The sequence below is a fragment of the Vipera berus genome (genome assembly GCF_964194415.1).
Source record: "Vipera berus genome assembly, chromosome: Z".
Taxonomy (NCBI): Eukaryota; Metazoa; Chordata; class Lepidosauria; order Squamata; family Viperidae; genus Vipera; species Vipera berus.
Window position 1 is genome coordinate 54,858,314 of NC_138205.1, and position 25,654 is coordinate 54,883,967.

At 36.8% G+C, this 25,654-nt stretch overlaps 1 protein-coding gene across 1 annotated transcript in view; it reads left to right on the forward strand.

Moving 5' to 3' along the window:
* Window positions 1-2,854: 2,854 nt before the first annotated feature.
* The window catches only part of TECRL (trans-2,3-enoyl-CoA reductase like), a gene marked incomplete at both ends in the record, with an annotated part of 51,048 nt that continues 28,248 nt past the window's right edge, over window positions 2,855-25,654 (forward strand). The window contains 5 exons of the mRNA XM_081344823.1: window positions 2,855-3,088; window positions 5,100-5,151; window positions 9,130-9,174; window positions 15,199-15,302; window positions 23,868-23,983. Of these exons, the coding sequence (XP_081200949.1) occupies window positions 2,855-3,088; window positions 5,100-5,151; window positions 9,130-9,174; window positions 15,199-15,302; window positions 23,868-23,983 (551 nt within the window). The remainder of the gene's footprint in view (window positions 3,089-5,099; window positions 5,152-9,129; window positions 9,175-15,198; window positions 15,303-23,867; window positions 23,984-25,654) is intronic.

Genomic DNA, 25,654 nt, shown 5'->3' on the forward strand with positions numbered 1-25,654 from the left:
TGGAACAGGCTCCCAAGGCCTCCCTGACCTACTAAGATACTGCATGCTTCCCCCTCCTTTCCTGCCATGTTGGACTCACCTGGAAAAGAACCATCTCCTCTCTGCTGCGGTTCCTGCTGCTGTCCGGATTCAAGGCCGGGGAACGCTTCTTCAACCACCTTGTGCCCAATCTGGGCTCCAGAGGCCTTTTCCAGGCCGTTGTGGCCCAGATCAGAGGCTGGGGGAGGCTTCTGTGCCCCCCTGCAGCCCAATATGGGCTCCAGAGGCCTTTTTCAGGATGCTGCTGCCCAGCTTTGAGGCTGGGGTAGGCTTCTGTGCCTCCCCCATGGCCTGATCCAGTCTCCAGACCTTTTTCCAGGCCTGATTGGAGCCCCTCTGGAGCCCTGATTCAGCCTCCGGAGGCATGTGGAAGCATCCCCCAGCTTTGACTCCATTCTCTGTTGCAGAGAACAGAGGCCTAAACTACCATGAGATCATATGAGATCAGTAGTATGAGATCTTGCCCCACTGATCTGATGTGATCTTGTGTTACTTTAGGCCTCCATTCTCTGCGAACGTACCAAAGGCCTTGAGCAACCAAGAAAGTGAAGGATCTCGATCTTCGCAGGGTGAGTATTGAAGGCCTGGTGCCTAGGGAGACCCAAAGCGGGGGTGGGGAGGGAGGGAATAACCAAGATAAATGTTGCAGAGCTACTGTGGTCACTCGTAAGGGCGAATGACTGCTGTGGTGCTGCAATATTTGTAACTTCAGGACTTGCTCGTAAGTACTAGCTTTGAATGAGCGTTAAGTGAACACGTGTAATTCGGAGATTGCCTGTATAATAAAAAAGACAAAATATTTTAAGAAAAATATATGAGTCAATCAAACACAGAGAGATTAGGGATACACCTTGAAGAATTTCCACATTTGAGAAATTACAGATTTTAAAACTATAGTTATATTTCTGTTAGTTTGATGTGAATGTGCTGACTGCAGAATAACAAAATGGAGAATCTATGCAGATCAGGTTTTAAAATCTCATGGAAGATCAATTTTAAATGTAAGTAAAGTAGAATATGCAATACATTAATCAAGAGAAAACCTATCTTTTAATCAAATTATCAAAATATTTTAGGTGGGTATGGTTTAGCAGAAACAAAATCTCAGAGTGATGTTACAGATGAGTAGATTATTTATGAGCATGTCTCCTTTTCTTCTTTCTTTTATTCTCTATGAAATCACAATTGCCTGCTTCCTATTCTCTGGGCAGCAGTTTCTTTCTACAGCTCCCAAAATGATGTAAGTTACTGGCCCAAATGCTCCCAATCTTTCTAATACTTTTTCTTCTCTGAATCCTCACCTGCTGCTACTGAAATCTGCATCATAAAATGGGGATTTATTTATTTATTTATTTTATTTTAATTCCATTTATATCCCGCCCTTCTCCGAAGACTCAGGGCGGCTTACAAGCTTAGCAGTAGTGTGGTGGCTTTGCACCGGAAGAGAATAGGTAGGGTTTTTCCTTCTCTTTTAATCTTTCACTGCTTTCTTTGTTACCATTGGGGTTATGGGTCTACAACAGGGGTGACAAACTCGCAATGTCACATGATGTATCACGATGTATCTCGACTTTTTTTGCCATTGCTGCCAATCGGGTGGGCACGGTTTCACTATGATGCATCCGCCCCATGGGCCGGCAGTTTGACACCCCTGGTCTACAACATCAAAGTCCTTCAGCCTTTGTTTTTTCCTGATCTTCTCCACTTCTACCTGGAACAATAATATGTTATTCCATATCAAGAAGAAAAAATAGTTCTGATTGCTACATAATCAGGAGCATGCATGCTTCAGTTTGGATAGGGATCATGCTGCAGTATTTCACCTACTGCTTAAACTTACCATAAGTAAGTACATCATTCTAAGTATTATGGATTCATGCAGAATATTATTGTTTATCCCAGTCAAGTATAAATTCTTCTGTTAATTGTTGTAAACTTATGTTTTCAGTATGAACATGCAATGATGGAACCATAATTGATTTAGAATATAGTATGTCCCTGATACTATATGACACATATGAAGAAATGAATTCGGCTCTGAAAAATGTATTCATTCAAGCTTTGATGCCAACAAATGGAAGCACTATTTCTACATTTTTTATGCTGGTTCTTCCCAGGCCAGAGTTTCAACAATGAAGTTTGTACTGAAATTTGAATAGAGTATTTGTATAAAGTGTGTGTGTGTACTTTGACTCCTATAATATGGAGAAGTTTTTTTGCTTTTAGCATCCGATGACAATATGATGCAATTGAATGGAAGGTCATCTACCTACACAAGCATATTTTTAGCTTCATGGATTACTTGACAATATATAGCAGACATCTGACAGTGTTTGATTGTTTAATTGGCATTGCAATCTTAGTATAGACATGCTCTGTATTAAGAAACAACTCCCATGTGACATTTGACTTGCATTTTAAAAACTGGATTTATTTGTATTTCCAGCTTCTATATATAATAATGTATTCCATTGCATATCAGTTTTGATTCCTTTATAGTTCTTGGACTATTTTTTTAAAAAGGGATAGGATTGTAATAGTTAGGAAGCATGATAAGAAACTGAACAGGGTGTGTTGTTTCAAACACTGTTTAAAATAAAAACAGTAGTACAGAATATCACAATAGCCAGCTAAATATAGTAATGGATTAGAAAGCCATTGTTTCCAATCCTGCCATATAAACTTAGACTCTTTAAATGGAATGCCACTTGACCTTTCATCAGCCAGTGTTTGTATTTAACTGATGCAGAGACAACAGATCACCCATTGTAGGTGTCCAGTGTTGACATGACAGGCCCTTATATTTCATGCAGTCATGTTCAGGAGACATAAACCCAGCATTTTTGAGCATAAGAAAGATCTTGCCATCCAGGGATCAGCACTGCCTACAACTTATAATGACATGAAAAGTTTTTTCAACTTATCCCAACTTGTACTTTCTGCTGGCCACCTAAGACCACTGCCAGTTCTTAGACACTCAAAAATCAGTTACATTGAAGTGGAGATTCTTGATGCCCACAGCAAAAAGCAGATCTGTGTAGTGGACAAGGTAAGTTTTTAGGAGTGCTTTTAGCAGCACATTGCAGAGTACATATCTTTTTTAAAAAATACAGTATTTTGTAGTATTTTATTTTAATCTTTGCATTGGCTTAGTGATTCTTCTCCTCAAAAATATTTCTAATTTTTTCTGCTGATTCATTAACAGAAGCAAATAGTACCGATAGGTGAGACTTATGTTGCAGTGTTTTTTTAACATTTTCTGTTAAATAAGGTAGACTATAATATAGCTTTGATGAAAACTCACTTTAATGATCCACTATAATTTTTAGATAAGATTGTGAATCAAAAAAATATGAATGTATGACCTTGCTTTTGAAATTGACCAAAATGTTGCTGAATGATTCCTGTTGTGCCCAGCCCTCCAAATTAAGTGTTTACAGATAGGACTTTTTTCTGGTTTTATTTCCATTATTTAAATGTTACATGATACCATCTGCAGCAGTTCACTGGTTCTTACGAGATGGAGCAAAAGAACTTTCCTTTAGATTTTGACATATAGTGCTTACAATGTTTAGGCAATCCTTTTAAATAAGTAATATTTGCATAATATTATTTTTTGCTATGTAGTGCTAATATTTTATATCCAATTTTATTTAACATTTGCTCTTCTGATAGCTTCAGTATTATAAATTTGACTTCTAGAATATAACTGAGTTTCTGAAAAATCATACCCATGTTTATACAAAAAGCATTTCATAAACATTTCATATGCTGTAATATTTTTGATACAGAAAAGCAAATTTGCACTGTATTGTAAAATGTTCAGAAGTGTTATAAATCCTTACAGCAACAAATGTATAAGGCACTTAGAATTAATATTTTCAGTTTGCAGAGATTGACAGGAGAATTTCAGTGGGAAAATTATTTTATTATCTCAAGTAAATCTGCTTATGAGTTATTATATTTTTAAACACTGCTCATTTTCTTTTATGAAACCTATAGACACGAGTGAGGGTAATGTCTAATAATACAATTTGTGTGTCTGTGTGTGTATTAGACATGGAAGCTACATGACTAGATATAGTTGTATAGTGGACCAAATGCTTTCAAGAAAAGATCCCAATATATTTTGCAGCAGAAGACCAAGTGTTAAAGTTCCTATTTCCCTATGTTAACATCTAGATCTGGATTACTAGCTCTTTTAAATCTACTTTGGTCCTCTATTATAACACCTATTTGTACACAGAACATTTATCTATTAGCAAATGCTGTATGAGTATTGCGTATGTGCATTTGCTTTTATAAAGGGCTACTGTAGTGTCTTAAATGTCAATTTTTAATTTATTTGTCCATTTTTCCTTTATCTCAAGAACTTCTGGAAGCAAAGAGTATTAAAATACTAGTTGAGTTTAATTACTGATTCAACATAAAATCAAGTCAGAGTTTTTCTGTGTTGAGGACATTTAGATTTCATCATGTGTTAGGCATTTGCCTGTATTCATTGCGATTGGAACCTAAGTGACTGTCAAGGTGATATTTTAATAAAACACATGTAAACATACTTTATGATATTAGTGAAATTATGGTACTAGTGAGCAGATCAAAACATTATGAAAAAAACCTTCATTCTGAAATAATAAAATTGGTTCAGTCTAATCAATTTGCCCCATTTTAACAGAATATCTAACAAATATTTAAATATTTGTAACTGAAAGAGGCCCTAAAAGTGTTATAGATTGACTGTTTTTGTCTGCTGCATGTGAAATTGCTCAAATCAAAGTAAACGGGCTTTTGTGCACCTTATGTATGAATGCTGGATCCTTAAATATTCAGTATTTTGAACACACACACACACACACACGTGTGTGTGTGTGTGTGTGTGTGTGTGAGAGAGAGAGAGAGAGAGAGAGAGAGAGAGAGAGAGAGAGAGAGAGAGAGAGAGAGAGAGAGAGAGAGAGAGAGAAATAGCTATACCAGTCTCCCTTTAATTCTTTGTTAGCAATCCAAATTTTATATATGTAAACAAATACAAATTTTTACCTTTCTCCCATTTTTTTCAGATGCCACCATCATCAACACTTCTTGATGTAAAACATAAGTTTCACAAAATATGTAAGGATCTAATTTTTTATTTAGTGATTAAATTTAAAGACCTTACTTAAATTTAAATTAAATTACTATCTTACTATTTATTTGGACCAAGTTCATCAGAGGGTTAGACCAAACTATATAGGTAGAATATTTGCAGACTGAGCATGCTTCAGAGAGTGTTAGTGTAAAGATATTGGATTATATTATTTACTTGTGGTGGTGGTGGTGGAATTTGCACACTTTTAATTATGTTGGTAAAGATGAGTTAGTCAGCAGTGTTGAAAATAAACTATGTGCAACTACTCTTCCAATATTGTGGATAATATAATGCTTGAATTCTAAATGCACTTACCTCTCGAAATATGATTTCTAGTTGGATATATTTCTTCCTGTTGATAAGAAACAGCTCCTTCCAAAGTAATGTTGCAGTATGAAGAACTCTTTGTTTGCCCATTATCTTTCATTCTTTCATACAGCTACTTCTATTGCTTCTTCTCTCCTTTTCTATCTCATTCCTGATTAAATTGTTCACATCCTATGTCCATGATCATTCCATTTCTGCTTAGACTGCTGAGGCTACAACTTTGGAAATTATGATTATTGGCAGAGACTTAAGAATCCAATGACATGTGATTGCAGAGTTAAAATGCTTAGCCCCTCCCTTCATTAACACTTCATGCATATTATTAGTGCAGCATGTCTCTGTTACCTGAGATGAAGCTCTTATCGGAGGTAGAAAGACCAAGAACCGAATTAAAATTCATTTTTTTCATCAAACAAAAAAATTATTTTTAATATTCCTTGAACTGATATATGGACAAGCTCATTACTTGATCTGTGCATTTGCCACTATACTGTGGTATGCTGATAATCTTCCTTTTTAAAAAAAGGATATTGTAGAACAGAGGACTCCAATCTTTTGGGCACCAGGGACCGGTTACGTGGAGAGAGTTTTTTCTGTGGACTGGAGGGAGCATGGTTTTGTGTGCTGCCTGCATCCTCTGGATGGGCTTTCCTTGTTTGTGTGGACCAGTTGCTGGCATGCCACGGCCCACTACTGGTCCACAGACCGGGGGTTGGGGACCCCTGTTGTAGAAGTTATAATTCAATATATAGTTCCAGGAGATTTGCTGCCTAGATTAACCATAAACTGATGCTTGCAGCTTTACTCAGTTCTCAGTTTTATTCATCCTTTCTGGGATCTGCTTGGAGGTTTTGTTTTGTTTTTTGTTTTGTTTTTAATCCCATTTATATCCCACCCTTCTCCGAAGACTCAGGGCGGCTTACAATCTAAGAAGCACAAATCAATGTGCTTAGCAATTTTGTTTTGTTTTTTGCATAAGCATTAGGACAGATATGACATTTTTGTCAACTAATTAAAAATTGGTTGATTAACAGTCTTCCCTTAGACCAGTGTTTTCAAACTTGGCAATGGCTATCTAGGGAATTCTGGAAATTGAAGGCCACATATCTTAAGTTTGTCAAATTTGAGAAATGCTGCCTTAGACAAATGAACTGAATAATTTCCCAGTATGCTTTAAATGCAATTGTGTAATTTGTTTGTGAGATTGTTTCAGAAAAGGCAATTTTGGATCGCACAGAGTTCGGAATCTAGGCTGTCCAACTCCCAAAGCCCTATCTTTAACCACTGACAGTTCCAGAGGAAGATCTTAGGTTGGGAAGGGCCTCTTCCTAAAAATTATTGCCACCAAGAAGAATTAAAACTAGACTAGATCTCATCTAGCATGTCAAATTACCATATTTCACCTGCTTGTAATTAATGACAAAACTTTAGGTTTTTTACAGAAAAAGAAATGCATTCATTCTTCATAGGAAATATGTTCCTTAATATGTTTTCTTACTCCATGTTATAACAATGGATTCAAATTCAGCATAAAAAGACTTGTGCTTTAGTTCTTAGTCCTTAGTTGAAATGAGCACCATCTTTAATTATTAACCCACCAATTAGGATTAAAACCATTAATATATTTAACAATAAAAAAGAATCCGAATGATAGGGGTTCACATTCAGTGCTATAGTGGATAAGTTGCAATAGCTTATAAAAGCCAAGCTAGACAAAATTATTACAAAGTGTAAAGCCTGCCAATAAATCATTTGTTAATGATTAATCACCAAATTATTTCCCTATGCTTTAATATATGAATTTAGTGATATCTTGTATTAATATGTATTGATCTCTTATTCCTTGATAAGATTAAAAATACGAATCCCAGGCATGTTAAAATTAACAAACAAATGAACACTGGGATAGAATTAAAAACTAAAACAGTTTTTATTGCTGAAAAATCAAGCTTTCGTTGGCCAACTGCCAACGTCATCAGGATGGAGATGCTGGGGTGGGGAGATTCCGTTTATACTGTTCTCTTATGAATCTCTTGATCTCTTATGAATATCAGTTAATTTTTACCATGGCAAATGAAGAAAGACAATTCAGTCAGTGAAATACATCTCATCAGTTTCACTGATTTCATTCCAAGTTTATTTTGAAGTGTAACCCTCCCATATTAAAATCAATGAATTTAAAGCTTATTTCATTTTCTTAAGTTGTTAGGCTTGTGAATAAGAAATCAGAAATACAAAGTCCTCCAGATGGTTTAGCTCATTTCCGGGAACATTTTCCAGTTTGTGTAGCAAAGAAATACAGGGTTGCCAAGTGATATCTTTATCTGTTTTGCAGTAATTCAGAAGTGTTCTTGAGACTTCTCAGGCACTAGATTCACATCTGTCTTAAAGGACATTTATTATGACCTTTGCTATTTCCAGACAATCCAACCAGGACTTGACATTTCTAGATCTATTTTACTTTCAGAGAATGTGTCTGCTTTCACTGACAACAAAGCATAGTCTTAAAGTTTCTGTTCTGGAGATTGACATGTTTTGAGACAGTATAAAATATAAGGTCCAAATTAGCAATATTCAATTTCCATCCACTCAAAAATATTGTCTAATAGATGTGGTCATTAATTTTCTCTAGCTCTCATTAAGAACTACCCCAGGGGAGTTTATATCTTATACAGAAAGATAGTGACACAAACACATAGTGACACAAAAACTACCCTTGTTACTGTCAGCCCTTCTCTTCTGTCTTTAAGCAATAACAACAACAAAACAACACATAAGTAGCCAAACAATAGAAAGTAAAACAAAAAACCCTCACATTGGTCATCATGCTGAAAGTTCCATTTTTTATGGAGCAAGGTCTGCACTGTGAAAGTAAAATGTTGCTTTCCTCATTTTGTCCTTATAACTCCTCCACTAGCAATTGACCATTCCAATAAGTTTCAGCTTTTGATGCACATTTCTAGAGCTAGCTGGGGACTGTATTCTTTCTATGGAATAGCAAGGAGTTGCAAACTGAGCAACAAATATATTCTTTATTGTACTTTATGTGTTCTGAAACAACTCAAAATTTCAGATTTGGAATACTTTTCGTAAGAGATGAAATCTGGAATTTTGGTAAGAGATTCAAAATTCTGAAGATGTTTTGATGTAGCATATTTTAACATTATGTTTAGATAGTGACATGCATTTTTATCTTAATTTTTTTATGATCAAAAAGTTATAATTTCTTAATGAACTGGTTAAATATCAGGGTGACTTTATTATTTATCATGATAAAACAAATAACTTTATAGGTTTGATATTAATTCAGATTAATAGTTTTAAATATATTGACATGGTTCAAATTATCCACAACACAAAGCTTATCACCCTTTTCATGCATTGCTTCTATCTCAATTTGTAAGAACATCAAAATAGCAAAATTCAGTTAGCAGCTGGTCTCCAAAGCAAATCTAAATTTCTGGATTCTTTATAAAATAATAGTGATTATTTATTATTCAAGTACCCTGTCATACTATAAAGCAATAGTACTGAAGCAATAAACTTCAGACTGATGTGGCAAAGTAATAGGAATCTTACTGTTTAATAAAGGCCTGGGAGTAAAGTATTTTTTTTCCCCACTTATTTGATAACAGGTCCACAATGGTACCCATCTCGCATAGGCCTGCGACTAGAACGTAGTAAGTATTCATTTTCCTATCAAAATATTTTAAAGTCTCCTTTCCCTGAGGAAAATAATTCATTTCCCACATTACTACATACTGTATAGATTTAGGTACACATATTTTCTGTTGGAAATTCTAAGTACATAAATATCTGTTTTCTACAGTACAGAAAATGCAATTCCAAAAAGTGAATCATTGGAATGTTTGTACATAGAATATAGAATGACAGGGTTGGAAGGAACCTTGGAAGTCTTTTAATTTTCAGGATATGGGAGCACTTTATTAAGCATTTGTTCCTAGATATTTATATTTGGTGGATCATAACAAACTGTGGCAAGTCCTTAAAGAGATGGGCATACCAGACCATCTTATTTGTCTCTTGAGAAACCTATATGCGTGCCAAGAAGCAACAGTGAGAACTGGACATGGAACCACTGATTGGTTGAAAATTGGGAAAGGAGTCCGGCAAGGCTGTATACTGTCGCCTTGCCTATTTAACTTATATGCAGAGCACATCATGAGAAAGGCAGGGCTAGATGAATCCAAAGTTGGAATTAAGACTGCCGGAAAAAACATCAACAACCTAAGATATGCAGATGATACCACTCTAATGGCAGAAAGTGAAGAGGAACTAAAGAGCCTCTTGTTGCGAGTGAAGAAGGAGAGTGCAAAACTTGGGTTGAAACTAAACATTAAGAAAACCAAGATCATGGCATCTGGCCCTCTCAATTCCTGGCAAATAGATGGGGAAGAAATGGAGGTAGTGACAGATTTTATTTTCCTGGGCTCCAAGATCACTGCAGATGGGGACTGTAGCCAAGAAATTAAAAGACGCTTGCTCCTTGGGAGGAAAGCCATGGCAAATCTAGACAGCACACTAAAAAGCAGAGACATCACCCTGTCAACAAAAGTGCGTATAGTCAAGGCTATGGTCTTCCCAGTTGCAATATATGGCAGTGAAAGCTGGACCATAAGAAAGGCTGAGCGCCAAAGAATTGAAGCCTTTTAACTATAATGCTGGAGAAGACTCCTGCAAGTCCCTTGGACTGCAAGGCGATCAAACCAGTCAGTTCTAGAGGAGATCAACCCTGACTGTTCTTTAGAAGGCCAGATCCTGAAGCTAAAACTCAAATACTTTGGCCACCTAATGAGAAGGAAGGACTCACTGGAGAAGAGCCTAATGCTGGGAAAGGTTGAGGGCAAGAGAAGAAGGGGACGACAGAGAATGAGGTGGCTGGATAGAGTGACTGAAGCAGTAGGCGTGAGCTTAAATGGACTCCAGAAAATGGTAGAGGACAGGAAGGCGTGGAGGAACGTTGTCCATAGGGTCGCGATGGGTCGGACACGACTTCACAACTAACAACAACAACAATTTATATTTGTTACCATCATAACAAAAATATCCCTTACACTCAATTGTTAAACAATGAATCAAGAAAAAGAGTTTAGCAAATACTCTGTTGCTAAGCTTTTCACTAATATTGGCAAGAGTTTATAAACAGATGTCTACTTCTTTTAACTGAGGGATGGTCAGCTGGAATGTTGAAAAAGAGTTGAGATTCCCTCTAGGAGTTTCCATAGGAACCTCAAATACTTTTGATAACGGGGAGGTGTGAAGGAACATATACTGCTCAAAAAAAATCAAGGGAACAGAAAATAAGACATCCTACTATTAAATACAGTACATTGTGTTGTTTAACTGTTCCCTTTATTTTTTTGAGCAGTATATAAAGGATTCTAATTCACTTCTTCACTATTCATTCTTTGTCAGAAGTGTTCTGTAAATGCAAACCAGGCTGAACAAAGAGAATGCATATCCTTCCGACTGATTTATATAAATATATTCCATGTTTATGGCGATCATTCTTTCCTAGCCTATATGTACAAACCCCTTCATGGATTACTGCCTTGTCGTGGTGAAGGGGCTTGCATAATTCAATGAAGCTATGAGCTATGCCGTGCAGGGCCACCCAAGACGGACAGGTCATAGCCGAGAGTTCTGACAAAACGTGATCCACTGGAGAAGGAAATGGAAACCCACTCCAGTATCTTTGCCATGAAAACCCTATGGACAGTACCAAAAGGCAAAACGATATGACGCTGGAAGATGAGCCCCTCAGGTCGGAAGGTGTCCAATATGCTACTGGGGAAGAGCAGAGGGCTAGTACTAGTAGCGCCAGAAAGAATGAAGCGACTGGGCCAAAGCCGAAAGGACGCTCAGCTGTGGATGTGTCTGGTGGTGAAAGGAAAGTCCGATGCTGTAAAGATTTTTTCTCCATAGGAACCTGGAATGTAAGATCCATGAATCAAGGAAAGCTGGACGTGGTCAAACAAGAGATGACAAGACTGAACATCGACATCTTAGGTATCAGCGAACTAAAATGGACAGGAATGGGTGAATTTAATTCAGATGACCACCAGGTATACTACTGCGGGCAAGAATCCCTCAGAAGAAATGGAGTAGCCTTCATAGTCAATAAAAGAGTAGGAAAAGCAATACTGGGATACAATCCTCAAAATGACAGAATGATCTCAGTTCGAATCCAAGGCAAACCATTCAATATCACAGTAGTCCAAGTCTATGCCCCAACCACCAGTGCTGAAGAGGATGAAATTGACCGGTTCTATGAAGCCCTACAGCACCTTATAGAACTAACACCAAAAAATGATGTCCTTATCATCATGGGGGATTGGAATGCTAAAGTAGGAAGCCAAAAGATAACTGGAATAACAGGCAAGTTTGGCCTTGGAGTACAAAATGAAGCAGGGCACAGGCTGATAGAATTTTGTCAAGAGAATACGATGGTCATAGCAAACACTCTTTTCCAACAACCCAAGAGACGGCTCTACACATGGACATCACCAGACGGTCATCACAGAAATCAGATTGACTATATGCTCTGCAGCCAAAGATGGAGAAGCTCTATACAGTCAGTAAAAACAAGACCAGGAGCTGACTGTGGCTCAGACCATGAGCTTCTCCTTGCAAAGTTTAAGATTAAACTGAAGAAAGTAGGGAAAAGCACTAGGCCACTCAGGTATGAATTAAATCATATCCCTGTTGAATATACAGTAGAGGTGACAAACAGATTTAAGGAATTAGATCTGATAGACAGAGTGCCTGAAGAACTATGGACAGAGGTTCGCGACATTGTACAACAGGTAGCAACCAAAACCATCCCAAAGAAAAAGAAATGCAAGAAAGCAAAATGGCTGTCTGAGGAAGCTTTGCAAATAGCTGAGGAAAGGAGGGAAGCGAAAGGCAAGGGAGAAAAACATAGATATGCCCAATTGAATGCAGAATTCCAGAGAATAGCTAGAAGAGATAAGAATGCCTTCTTAAATGAACAGTGCAAAGAAATAGAAGAAAACAATAGAATAGGGAGGACCAGAGATCTTTTCAAGAAAATTGGAGAGATGAAGGGAACGTTTAATGCAAAAATGGGCATGATAAAGGACCAAAATGGCAGGGACCTAACAGAGGCAGAAGAGATTAAGAAGAGGTGGCAAAATTACACAGAAGAACTATACAAGAATGAGCTTAATGTCCCTGATAATCACAATGAGGTGGTCACTGACCTCGAGCCAGACATCCTAGAATGTGAAGTGAAGTGGGCCTTAGAAAAGCTGAGCAACAACAAAGCTAGTGGAGGTGACAGTATTCCAGCTGAGCTATTCAAAATCTTAAAAGACCATGCAGTAATAGTGCTACACTCAATTTGCCAGCAAATTTGGAAAACTCAACAGTGGCCACAGGATTGGAAAAGATCAGTTTACATTCCAATTCCAAAGAAAGGCAGTGCCAAAGAATGTTCAAACTATCGCACCATTGCACTCATTTCTCATGCTAGTAAAGTCATGCTTAAAATCCTACAAGCTAGACTTCAGCAGTATGTGGATCGAGAACTACCAGAAGTACAGGCAGGATTTCGAAGAGGCAGAGGAACTAGAGATCAAATTGCCAACATACGCTGGATCATGGAGAAAGCTAGGGAGTTCCAGAAAAACATCTACTTCTGCTTCATTGACTATGCTAAAGCCTTTGATTGTGTGGATCATAACAAACTGTGGCAAGTTCTTAAAGAGATGGGAGTACCAGACCATCTTATTTGTCTCTTGAGAAACCTATATGCGGGTCAAGAAGCAACAGTGAGAACTGGACATGGAACCACTGATTGGTTCAAAATTGGGAAAGGAGTCCGGCAAGGCTGTATACTGTCGCCCTGCCTATTTAACTTATATGCAGAGCACATCATGAGAAAGGCAGGGTTAGATGAATCAAAAGTTGGAATTAAGATTGCCGGAAGAAATATCAACAACCTAAGATACGCAGATGATACCACTCTAATGGCAGAAAGTGAAGAAGAACTAAAGAGCCTCTTGTTGCGGGTGAAGAAGGAGAGTGCAAAACTTGGGTTGAAACTTAACATTAAGAAAACCAAGATCATGGCATCTGGCCCTCTCAATTCCTGGCAAATAGATGGGGAAGAAATGGAGGTAGTGACAGATTTTATTTTCCTGGGCTCCAAGATCACTGCAGATGGGGACTGTAGCCAAGAAATTAAAAGACGCTTGCTCCTGGGGAGGAAAGCCATGACAAATCTAGACAGCACACTAAAAAGCAGAGACATCACCCTGTCAACAAAAGTGCGTATAGTCAAGGCTATGGTCTTCCCAGTTGCAATGTATGGCAGTGAAAGTTGGACCATAAGAAAGGCTGAGCGCCAAAGAATTGAGGCCTTTGAACTATGGTGCTGGAGAAGACTCCTGCGAGTCCCTTGGACTGCAAGGCGATCAAACCGGTCAGTCCTAGAGGAGATCAATCCTGACTGCTCTCTAGAAGGCCAGATCCTGAAGCTAAAACTCAAATACTTTGGCCACCTAATGAGAAGGAAGGACTCACTGGAGAAAAGCCTAATGCTGGGAAAGATCGAGGGCAATAGAAGAAGGGGACGACAGAGAATGAGGTGGCTGGATGGAGTCACTGAAGCAGTAGGCGTGAGCTTAAATGGACTCCAGAAGATGGTAGAGGACAGAAAGGCCTGGAGGAATGTTGTCCATAGGGTCGCGATGGGTCGGACACGACTTCGCAGCTAACAACAACAACAATGTACAAATGTGAAATGTGTCACTGTGCCAATTTTCTTGCTGAAATTAGCAAATTGGGAATTATGTGAAAAGGCTTCTTGAGAGAAGATGTATAAATAAATAACTACAGTCAAACTAGGACAATAAAACATCAGACAGAAAGTATTAGAAACCATAAGATAAGTAAGAGTTGAGGAAACCCACACAGATGGCAGTCAGTATGGGGCATTCACAGTTCAGCAGATTCTTTGCTGTACACGTACACAAAAAGACATGTCCAGAGAGACGAAAAGAAGGAAGAAAATTTGGGCTACAGTAGTTCCCCAAAGTTATTACCAGGTTGAAACTGTTATCAGGGTGACTTCGGTTGCATTGACTCTATAGCACCTCTCAGCCTACTGACAACAAAGGCCAGTGATGGTATAGACAACAAGCTAGGATTTTCTTCTTTGTATTTCTTTATCTCTCACTTTCCCTGGTTGCTTTTGTCTTCCTAGCACATTGATTTTTGATGCTCTCCCTGTTGGTATGTAACTAATTAGGAAATAGGTGGTTTTGCTTGACCAACTTTCCTTTACAATTCCACCATCTCTTCTTTTAATAATCCTTCCTTCTGTTAAAGTTACAGAGAACTGCTGCACTAAGTTATTGCTCAGGTTACATTTGTACTCTGCAGAAACATAGTCAGAAAACACTATGGCTTATTAAAAGGCACTCAAGTAAATATCCCTGATGCACAATTACTATATCCCCATGATTGCATTCAGTAGTGGTTTAGGGACTGCTGGTACATATATTATTTGACAATTTCATTTGGTACCATAGAAAAGCAAACATAGTATTTCATTTGTTAGGCTTTTTATCAGAATTTCTTTCTGCTCATACATATTAACAGGGAAATATTGTGCAGGATATAATTATGTCTCCTGTTCTTGCTTTCTTTTTTAACAGATGGGCCCTATTTAAAAGATTCTGTTAATATAAAGAGTCTTGCAGCATCTTCTATTATTACACTGTATTTCACAGACATGGGACAGCAAGTGAGCTGGATAACAGTAAGTATAAGTTTTCTTGAAGCACCAATATACACAGCCATATAATTCAGTTCTAAAACAGCTCATATAATGTAAATGTATATTAAAAAAACCCTTTCTCATTCCTATAGGCAGTATGTGTCTCCTTCAATCTCAATATGGGATGTAAATATAATATGATATATAACATGGTATGATAATTATTTTTTAAAGATATTTTATTGATTTTCCAGTTTTACATATAAGTAATTAGAAGACAATGTGGTAATTGGGTTAAACAATAGTTCAGTAATACAATCTTTAGTAGCTATCTCAGGTTACATCATCAAATATTTCTTCTCTGTTTCCCTTAACATTTGCTATTTCATATTTAAGCTAACAAATTTCTAATTGTTTCAAAACTTAATATAAACTTCATTATCACATTTATAAATACATTTTTTTGCTTATACATATCAATAAATCTCAATGAACAATCAATGTCCTGTTATTAAATTTTACCTAATTTTAATTTTTAATTATGTATTTCCAGTTTGATCTGTAGTATCCATAGTATTTAACTTTCAGGTAACCCAAATTTCCTTTATCTTACTTCATAAAAATTATGATGTCTAAAATGCACATATTAGTTACTTAACTATATTCTTATTCTATTCCATAAACATTTTCTACTACATCACCACCTTGATAATAGAGTGTCCTTTATTAGTTCAAATCCATCATCTTTATTTTCTGGGCTAGTCAATAATTCAAACCTATTTTCTAATAGTTACTTTTCATTTCCCTTGCAAATCGAAATCTTCAATATTAAACAGATTAATCCCTTATTTTTTACTATTTTCCAACTATTTCAAATCTAGTAATCAAATTTCTTTTTGTCTCAAAATCTCCCTTTACCCCATTAGCTGACAGTTTAGGATCCTCTCTAATAAATCAAAAGGCCCCAGTTTTTCAACCTAATTCTAGCTTTCTTCTTTTGCCAACCAGGCTTCCATACCAATGCTTTTAAATCATCAGATAGATCTCCCTTCATTCTTGTATATATTATTTGAATTAAAGGAGACCATTTCATTGCCAATTTTCTGAAAGATCTGGCCCATTTATAATCATTAGGTTGTCACCCTGATATCCCAGATCCCCGTGTTTCTGATATAGTTATCTTCAATTCGATCTGGTCTTTTTGTTTCTCAAATTTCTTCTGGTTTGCTTAGAAGGTCATTTCCAGTTTGGGAGTTATTGTTTCATTGTCTGGATTTTCAGTAGACTGTGCTTGTTGTTCTGTAAAGCCCTCTGTCTTGGTATCCACTTGGTATCTCCTGTTGTTTTTTGAGTTAGTAGTTTTCTAGCTGCAATCAGGGTTTCACTTTCTGGTGGTAAACTGGCACCTTTGTCTTTCAGATTAGGTTTGAGTTTCTCAGTGTTTGCCAAAATGCTTTTAAGTAAAGATTTTAACATATCGTCTTTTGTTGATCCTCCTCCATTTCTGACATAGAGAAGATCTTTCTAGTGAAGGCTATTTATTAAACAAGAGTCAGGAAATGTTCACCTCCACCATTCCTAGAAGCCAATTTCACTGCCCAGCTGCTTTCTCCAAGATAAGTCTCTCATAGATAATACCAAGGTCAGATCTGGGCTGTGAGCAAGTCTCTTTGTCAGAAGTAATAAAAACTGGCATACCAAGATTCGCCACAGGATGTCCCTGATAGTATTTAGTCTTTTTCAGATCCCAGGCTAGGTTCTTATCGGATTTAAGTTCTTTTTGCAAATAAAGTAGAATAGCAGGTTCCAGTAAGAATAAGAACTTTTTGGATCCTCAAATTCCAAACAGAAAATAGATATCCAATTGTGTTAAATAGATCTTTTCAAAGCTTTGTTTCCCCTGAGTAAGCAGATGCCGCCATTTTGGAGGGTGGGGATAAATTTTAAAGAAGCTTTTAACAGGAAAAGTACTTGGGGTACAGAGAAGGTAAAATCTCACCCAATTTCTCCACATTGCTGTCAAGGTGCTTGTTAGTAAGTTTGGCCTCGGCTGTCAGCAGCTTGATGATGGGCCATAAATGGCCGATCTTTTCCCTGTCAGTTTGAAGAGCTGCCCTGGATCAAACAGGAGGGCTACCACCCTTCCACAATTACTCGGGGGTCCTTTTCATGCTTGTCGCCCCTACAGGGTGACTTCCGACCCTCTTAAGGGTCCCGTAGCAGGAGAAAACCAAATGGTGGAGGGAGCTATCGCCCCACATGTCTGCCAGTGCCGCAATCACAAACTGGAAGCCTCATGGCATGATAATTTTGACTGTGTGGTCCAGGAAGAGAGTCTTCTCTGCCATTGCCTCTGGCCCCTGTAACATTCTTCCTCAGAGGTGAAGTGGGCCCCCACTCTCTTGGCCCTTCAGAAATGTCTCTTGAGGCTCACAAAAGCATGCAACCATGGCCCCAGTTAGCACCTTGAAATCCTCCTCTTATTTTGAACTCAAATTTTATCTAGTTTGACCACTAGCCTTGGTGGAGCAGTGGGCTAATGCCTCCTTAAGTAACACCAGCTGCCTGCAATTAGTGCAGGTTCGCATCCCACCAGGCTCAAGGTTGACTCAGCCTTCCATCCTTCCGAGGTAGGTAAAATGAGGACCCAGATTGTTGGGGGCAATAAGCTGACTTTGTAATAATGCCGCTTGGGGTGTGTGAAAGCCCTAATAAGCAGGCATATACATAGAATGAAGGCTACTGCTAAGTTTGTAAAGCCGCCCTGAGTCTTCGGAGAAGGGCGGGATATAAATGGAATTAAAATAAATAAATAAATAAATAAATAAATTTAAAATTTATATATAGAATTTATATTTCATATTTTACTTGTAGACTGATCAGAATCACTCTATGAGGATGATGGTGATTTTCTAAGTTTGAGATATAAATAATATCTATATGTATATGTATAAATATGCATATGCATGTAACTGGGTATATGTATATAATATCATATGACAAGATGAGGAAGACATTTAAAAAGTAACCCACTTTCTTTACAGAAGCATTCTAACCAGATCACCAAGAGGTGGATTTTATTTTTATAGGTTATCAAATTTAAAACCAAATTGCCACTAACAGTAATCTCAGAAGAATTATAGAATATGATAAATGAAGAATGGACCATTCTAGATGAAATAGCAAAAAAAAATTTTTAATAAGATCAATTAAAATGATACATAGTGGGAATCAAGCTTCCGATTGTACAGAATTTTCTTAGGAAGAATGTTACAAAAAGTTGATCATGGGGGAAAAACAAGACAATGTAAATATTAGACCAGATGTCACAGCCAAAAGATCTTTTGCTAAGTTTTCAGTAGTTCAGTGCATTTGTTAGAGAAAGGTACATTAGGTATCTAGTTTCACCCAGGATACAAAGCTTTCTTCAGTTCTGAAAACACAAAAGCCATTGGTCCCCAATTTGTTTTTTACTGCTAACCAAAAATGCTGAGTCATTACTATCACTGTAGGATGAATCTAAATGAATCAGCCAGGCATATGAAATTTGTGGTCTGAACTGAATATTGACTCTGGTATTCATGGAATCAAACGACACATTCCTGTCCTCCTACTATCTCTCAGTCATGTATAAATAGATGATATATACAGTAGAAGCATACTTATCATTCAGTACATTTTGTATCAGCTGGATTTGACCTTTTTTGTGAAAATTCAACCTGCTTCAGTATTTTCAACTGTAGGAAACCAAGACAAGAGTATTAAATAATATGGGATGCAGATATTTTTCTTTTTGAAAAAATGAGAGCAATAAGTAAGTATGACAGGGATCTAGAGTGGACCACCATTTAAATATGAGCCAGAAGTCCTGCCAAAAAGGCCAATATAGTCTTAAGTTGCATCAATAGATGATTAGCATTAAGTGATAGTGATAGTACTGCTTTTTACTGCAACAATGAGGCCACACTTGGAATGCTGTGTTCAGGTCTGGTCACAATTATACAAAAAAAGATGCTGAGAGTATAGAAAGTGTGCAGAGAAGCTAAATATGTCTAGCATATCAAAGAAAAGGATTAGAGGTGATTTGGTTACTGTCTTCCATTATTTGAGGGGCTGTCACAGAGAAGAGGGGAAGACTTATAAAACCTGAGGACAGGACAAGAAGCAATGGGTTGCTTTTCATTGATCTCTCATTAAAGAGAAATCCAACCTAGAAGCAATGAGAAATTTCCTGATAGTGAGAAGAATTAATCTTCTTGCCTCCCGGAGTTCTGGCTGCTAGAGGTTTTCAAGAATAAACTGGACAACATTTTGTCCAGAACAGACAATTTGAGCAGCAAGTTGGACTAGAAGACTTCCAAGCTCATTTTCAGCCTTCTGATTATATTATTCTTTCCTATTCTCATGTTTACTATTTTTAAAAGAAGCATGGGAAAAATATTTTGAAATTTGATTATGGCAAACTCTTCAAAGTCTTCAGTTGAAAATGGAGAATTAAGATCTGTAAACAGTTCAGCATCTCTATTAACTTCACCCTGTTATATAAAAAGAATTATATAATTCTTTTATATACAATTCTTTTTATATAAATTATAAAAAAAGAAAAAGCATTTGCAGTCATTTTTATGCTTCTATACCATAAATGATTGCTGAAACTTGATGTGGTCTTTACTTTTAAATTGGTGGAGCAGTGGGCTAATGCCTCCTTAAGTAACACCAGCTGCCTGCAATTAGTGCAGGTTCGCATCCCACCAGGCTCAAGGTTGACTCAGCCTTCCATCCTTCCGAGGTAGGTAAAATGAGGACCCAGATTGTTGGGGGCAATTAAGCCGACTTTGTAATAATGCCGCTTGGGGGTGTTTGTGAAAGCCCTAATAAGCAGGCTTATACATAGAATGAAGGCTACTGCTAAGCTTGTAAGCCGCCCTGAGTCTTCAGAGAAGGGCGGGATATAAATGGATTTTTTTAAAAAAAATTGTTTCAAATCTAATTTTGGTGCTCTAAAAATTCAAATCACATTTTGAATTGAATTTTGTCTGTATCATAGTTCAAATCTAAACCAGATGTTAGCCTTTTTTCACATTCTTACTCATTTATCATCAAAAGAACATTAAGCAAGGATTCCTCCCTCCTCTCCTTCCTCCCTTTCTTCCCTCCCTTCCTGCTATTTTATATCTCTACTTTCCTTCTCTTCCTTCCTTTCTTGCTCTTTCTCTCCCTTCCTCTCTCTTTCCCTCCTTCTCCAGATTTCTACAATTTAGTGCTATAGCTTCAACTCTTGGAAGACAAGTTTGAATGTTACTCAGATTCTTGGTTTAAATCAAAATTTAATAAGAAATTTTCTGCATCAGATAAATTCTACATTTAATTCCTTTTAGTGATAGCAATTGTATTCAATTTTTTCAACTCAAGATAAACAGCTCATTTGGACCACAAACATGGAATTCTGTGACATCACATGTGGCTGGGAATTACAAGCAGAAATAGAGGCAGTCTGCCCCTGGTGATGTCACAAAGGTGGAGATCTGGCTACACAGCTATACACCACTTTCTGATATTTGTTTGTGACTTTCTGATATGGCATATCTGCAGATCTTTTGTGGCACATAACTGTTCCATGGAAGAGCAGTTGAATTCCTTTGCTCTAAAGTCTTATTTTTAGTTGTCAAATTTTCTTCAACAACAACTTGTTATATGATGTAACTCTGTTTCATTGATTCAAACAAGATATTTGAAGTGAATATCAATTTCTATTAATACTGTTACTGCTGCGTATTTTATGTAAAAACTGTGTTTTGACTGTACCTACTAAACTTTTTTTTATTGAAAAGTTTTACAATACATTTTTAAATACAAAAAAGCGCCCCCCCTCCTCCCCCTCCCCTCTCCCCAACCCGTCCCTACTCTACCTTCCCCCCTCCCCGACTTCCCAGAGCTGAATACAGGGTATAAAAATACAAACAAACATAATCTAAAATATGCTAACAACAATAAAACATTAAGTTCTATCGCACTTTAACTCTCCATCGTCAAATTATTAATAAAATAACTATTAACTAATTATACATCATATAAATCCACTACTTATTCAAATGCTAAATGAAACTTTTTAGTCCCATATTTATTCTGAATATATTCAATCCATCTCCTCCATTCCACAATGTATCTCTGTTGCGATTGGTCTTTCAAATACGCTGAAATCTTTGCCATTTCCGCCAAGTTAGAAACTTTTAAAGTCCATTCTTCTATAGTCGGCAGTTCTTCCTTCTTCCAATATTGAGCTACTAAAAGTCTCGCTGCCGTAATTAAATTCAACATCAACTTAGCATCTATAACAGTAGTATCTGTAATAATACCCAATAAAAACAATTGCAGAGAAAACTTTATCCTTTTCTTAAATATCTTTTGCATATTCCACCAAATTTTAATCCAAAAAGCTTTAACCTTTTTACAAGTCCACCATATATGAAAATACGTTGCATCCTCACAACCACACCTCCAACATTTGGGCTGGCAATTCGGATACATACTTGCTAATTTTTTAGGGTCTAGGTGCCACCTATAAAACATTTTATAAAAATTCTCTCTTAAATTTTGGGCCTGTGTAAATTTTACATTTCTAACCCAGATCTTTCCCCAAGTATCCATTGTTATAACTTCTTGAAAATTCTGAGCCCACTTTATCATACAGTCTTTAACAAGTTCCGTTTCTGAATCAATTTCTATCAATGCATTATATATCCTTTTTATATGTGCTTGACCTTGATCTCTAATTTGTTTTACCAAATTTTCATCAGTCATCGAAAAACCAACTTTCTGGTCCTCTTTCCATTTAGCCTGTAATTGCCCATACTGAAACCAAGTTTGTACAATTTTTTCTTCTTTTAGAATTTTATATGACTTTAGTTTCCATACATTCCTCTCTAAGCTTAAAATTTCCTTATATGTAGTCACATCATGTTTAAATCGCACATTTATATTTTCTATTGCATGTTTAGGTATTGCCCAAATGGGTATCTTATAATTTAACTTATGTCTATACTTTTTCCAAACTCTCAACAGAGCATACCTTAAAATATGTATCTTAAACACATTATCCACCTTCTTGTCATACAATAAATATGCATGCCAACCAAATAACAAATCATGACCCTCAAGCTTTAATAATCTCCCTTGTGTCAAATTAAACCAGTCACTTATCGCTGACAAAGCAGCAGCCTCATAATATAATTTAAAATTAGGCATTTTAAGACCACCTCTTTCACACGTATCTTGCATTATCTTAAATTTAACTCGTGGCTTTTTCTCTGCCCAGACAAATTTATTAATTCTTTTTTGCCATTCCTCCAGATTTAAATCCTTTTTAAGTATAGGTATCATTTGAAATAAAAATAGAAATTTTGGCAAAACTTTCATTTTCACTGCTGCAATTCTTCCCAATAAGGATAATTGTAATTTTTTCCAACTATCTAATTCTTTTTGTATTTTTCCCCATAACATTTCATAATTATTTTTATATAACTTCACATTTGAGGCTGACAAATATATCCCCAAATATTTAATCTTTTTAACTATTTCAAATCCTGTTAGCTCTTCTAAAACAGCCTTTTGTGATACTGTCATATTTTTAGACAATATTTTAGTTTTTTGTATGTTGATCTTAAATCCAGAAACTTTCCCATATAACATTATTATCTCCATCAGTTCTACAACTGAATAATCCGGCTGGGTTACTGTAACACCCAGATCATCTGCAAACGCCCTCAATCTATAATCCTGATCTCTTATTTGAATTCCCCTAATTTTTCCCGAATCACGTATTTTAATCAGTAATATTTCCAATGTTAAAACAAATAATATAGGTGACAACGGGCACCCCTGCCTTGTGCCCTTTTCAATATTACATAGTTCAGTCAAACTATTATTAACTATTATACGGGCTGTTTGCTTTTGATATATTGCCCTAATTGGTTGCAGAAATTTGTCCCCAAATTCCATTTTCTCTAGTACTTTGATCAAAAATTGCCAATCCAATTGATCAAAGGCTTTTTCAGCATCCTACTAAACTCTTGTATCTGTAAACTTTTACTGGATGAAATGGTGCATCATAGGACAAGTTGTTTTCAACCAAGGTATCTAAATCTATAACTGAATATAGACCATAATTCCTATACTGCATCTACTAATCCCTCAGATGAGAGGGATTTATATGGATAACCTATTCGAGAGTCAATATTGTGCAGAGGCTTTCTGACAGTATTTGGGAATTCATGGTAAATTTAGCATCAAAGTCACCAGCTGACTTTGAGGAGGGCAATAAGTGGATTACTCCGTCAATCCTTGCACTTTAATTTGTCTCATAGTAAGCTGTTAGTACATCTGCTGGCCTAATGCTTGGGACAAAGAAAAATCTGGCTACAACAAAAGAGCAAATTTAGATTGCCCTAGATTTAGATTGTTTCAAGGATTAGAGCAAGGAGGTGTCGTGATCTTTTGGCTTTTGCTGAAAGAGCTGTAAAACATTTCTCAGGAATATAGGCCTTATCTTACTGTTCTCCTTATATTAACCAATCTTTCTCTGTTCCTTTTTTATTTTTGTTTTTTCAGGTTTTCCTAACTGAATATACAGGTCCTCTTCTAATCTATCTGTTGTTTTATTTTCGCTTCTCAACTATTTATGATGCAAAAGAAAGTGCAAGATGTTTACGCCATCCTGTAGTTCAGTAAGTAAGAATGCCTGCATTTAATATTTATTTACATAGATACATAAATGTGTGCACAACACACATACACACATAGAGAAAGAGAGAGACAGAAAGTGATAGAAGAAAACAACTGGCTGTCAGATTTTGTTACTCTCTGGAATTTATTTTCAGTCCCCCTTGGAAACAAATAAAATTCCTTTTATGTAGTGAGCTATGAATACAAACCCAATACCCTTATTAATATTGGCAGTTATTGGCTGTCTATGATGTCACCATCTTTTCCACTTTTTATTTCTCCTGAAAGTAGTTTTCCATTCATGTTCTCCTCTTACATTTAAAATTTGCCTAATGTTATTTGATCTTCCACAAATATGCAAAAAAAATTATTCAGAAAATATTTTGTACATTATAGGAAATTCTATCATCTCCCTCCCTCTCTTATCTATCTATTTTAAATCTTAAAGGGGAAAACAACCCAAGAAGCTTGTGAAAAGAATATGATTATAAATGCCCAGTCTATCACAACACTACTGGAAAAGAAAAATAAGAAATCCAAGAAGAAACCATCATGGTTACACAAGTCTCTGACAAACTGAAAGACAACAAAGATAAATATAAAAAATGGAAAGTGGGATATATAACTAAGGCAGGATTCCAACAAATAGCCTGAACTTGCAAAGATGAAGTCAGGAAAACTAAGGCTCAAAATGAAGTAAGACTTGCAACTAATATCAAAAACAATAAAAAAGTTTCTTTTAACATATAAAACAAAAAAAGTCAAGCAAACAATTGGCCTACTAATGGCAAATGATGGCAAAGAAGTAACAGGCAGTAGAGAAAAAACAGCTGCTTAACTCATTATTTGCATCAGTCTTCATGCAAAAAGAAAATCTAGTTCAACCTAACAAAAACATAACACTAAAAGACTGTCTAGAAACACAAGTTAAAATAGGCAATGTATAGGTACAGACTAGATGAAACTTGGCTCAACAGCAGCAACTACGAGAGGAATCTGGGAGTCCTTGTAGACTTTTACTTAAATATGAGCCAGCAATGTCCCACAGTTATCAAAAAGCCAACACAATTCTAGGCTTTTGTATTAACAGAATGATAGAATAAAGATCACGAAAAGTAATATTACTGCTTTATAATGCCTTGGTAAGACCAGGGCTTTTTTCCTCATAGAACGCTCAGAATGGCATTCCGGCACCTTTTTTTGCACACACACACACACACACACACACACACACACACACAAACTTTTGCACAAGCTGTGCTACTCCCTCCAAACTTGCACGTCCTACTTTCCTCACTTGCCTTCCCAAACTCCAAACTAGGACATGTGAGTTTGGAATTGGAGAAGGCGAGCGAGGAAAGTAGGACACGTGAATTTGGAGTTTGGGAAGGTGTGCATCCAATGGCGACTGCCGCTTCAGCACTGTCAGCGAGAGAGTTTGCACAGGAGCGGGCTGGCAAGGAGCACATCGCAAAACTACCACTCCCTCTGCCATCAGCCAGCCCTTAGCAGGCGCTGAGCAGAGAGCAGACTTGCAGCATGACAAAAACCCCTGGCCTCGACAAGGCACTGAAGATGTCTCTGCAGAGGAAGGTTCATTCAGCAGCTAGTGGGTGTGTTGGTGTGTGTGTGTGTTTGTGTGTGTATTCTGTGTTTCACAGCCTACTTCCCTC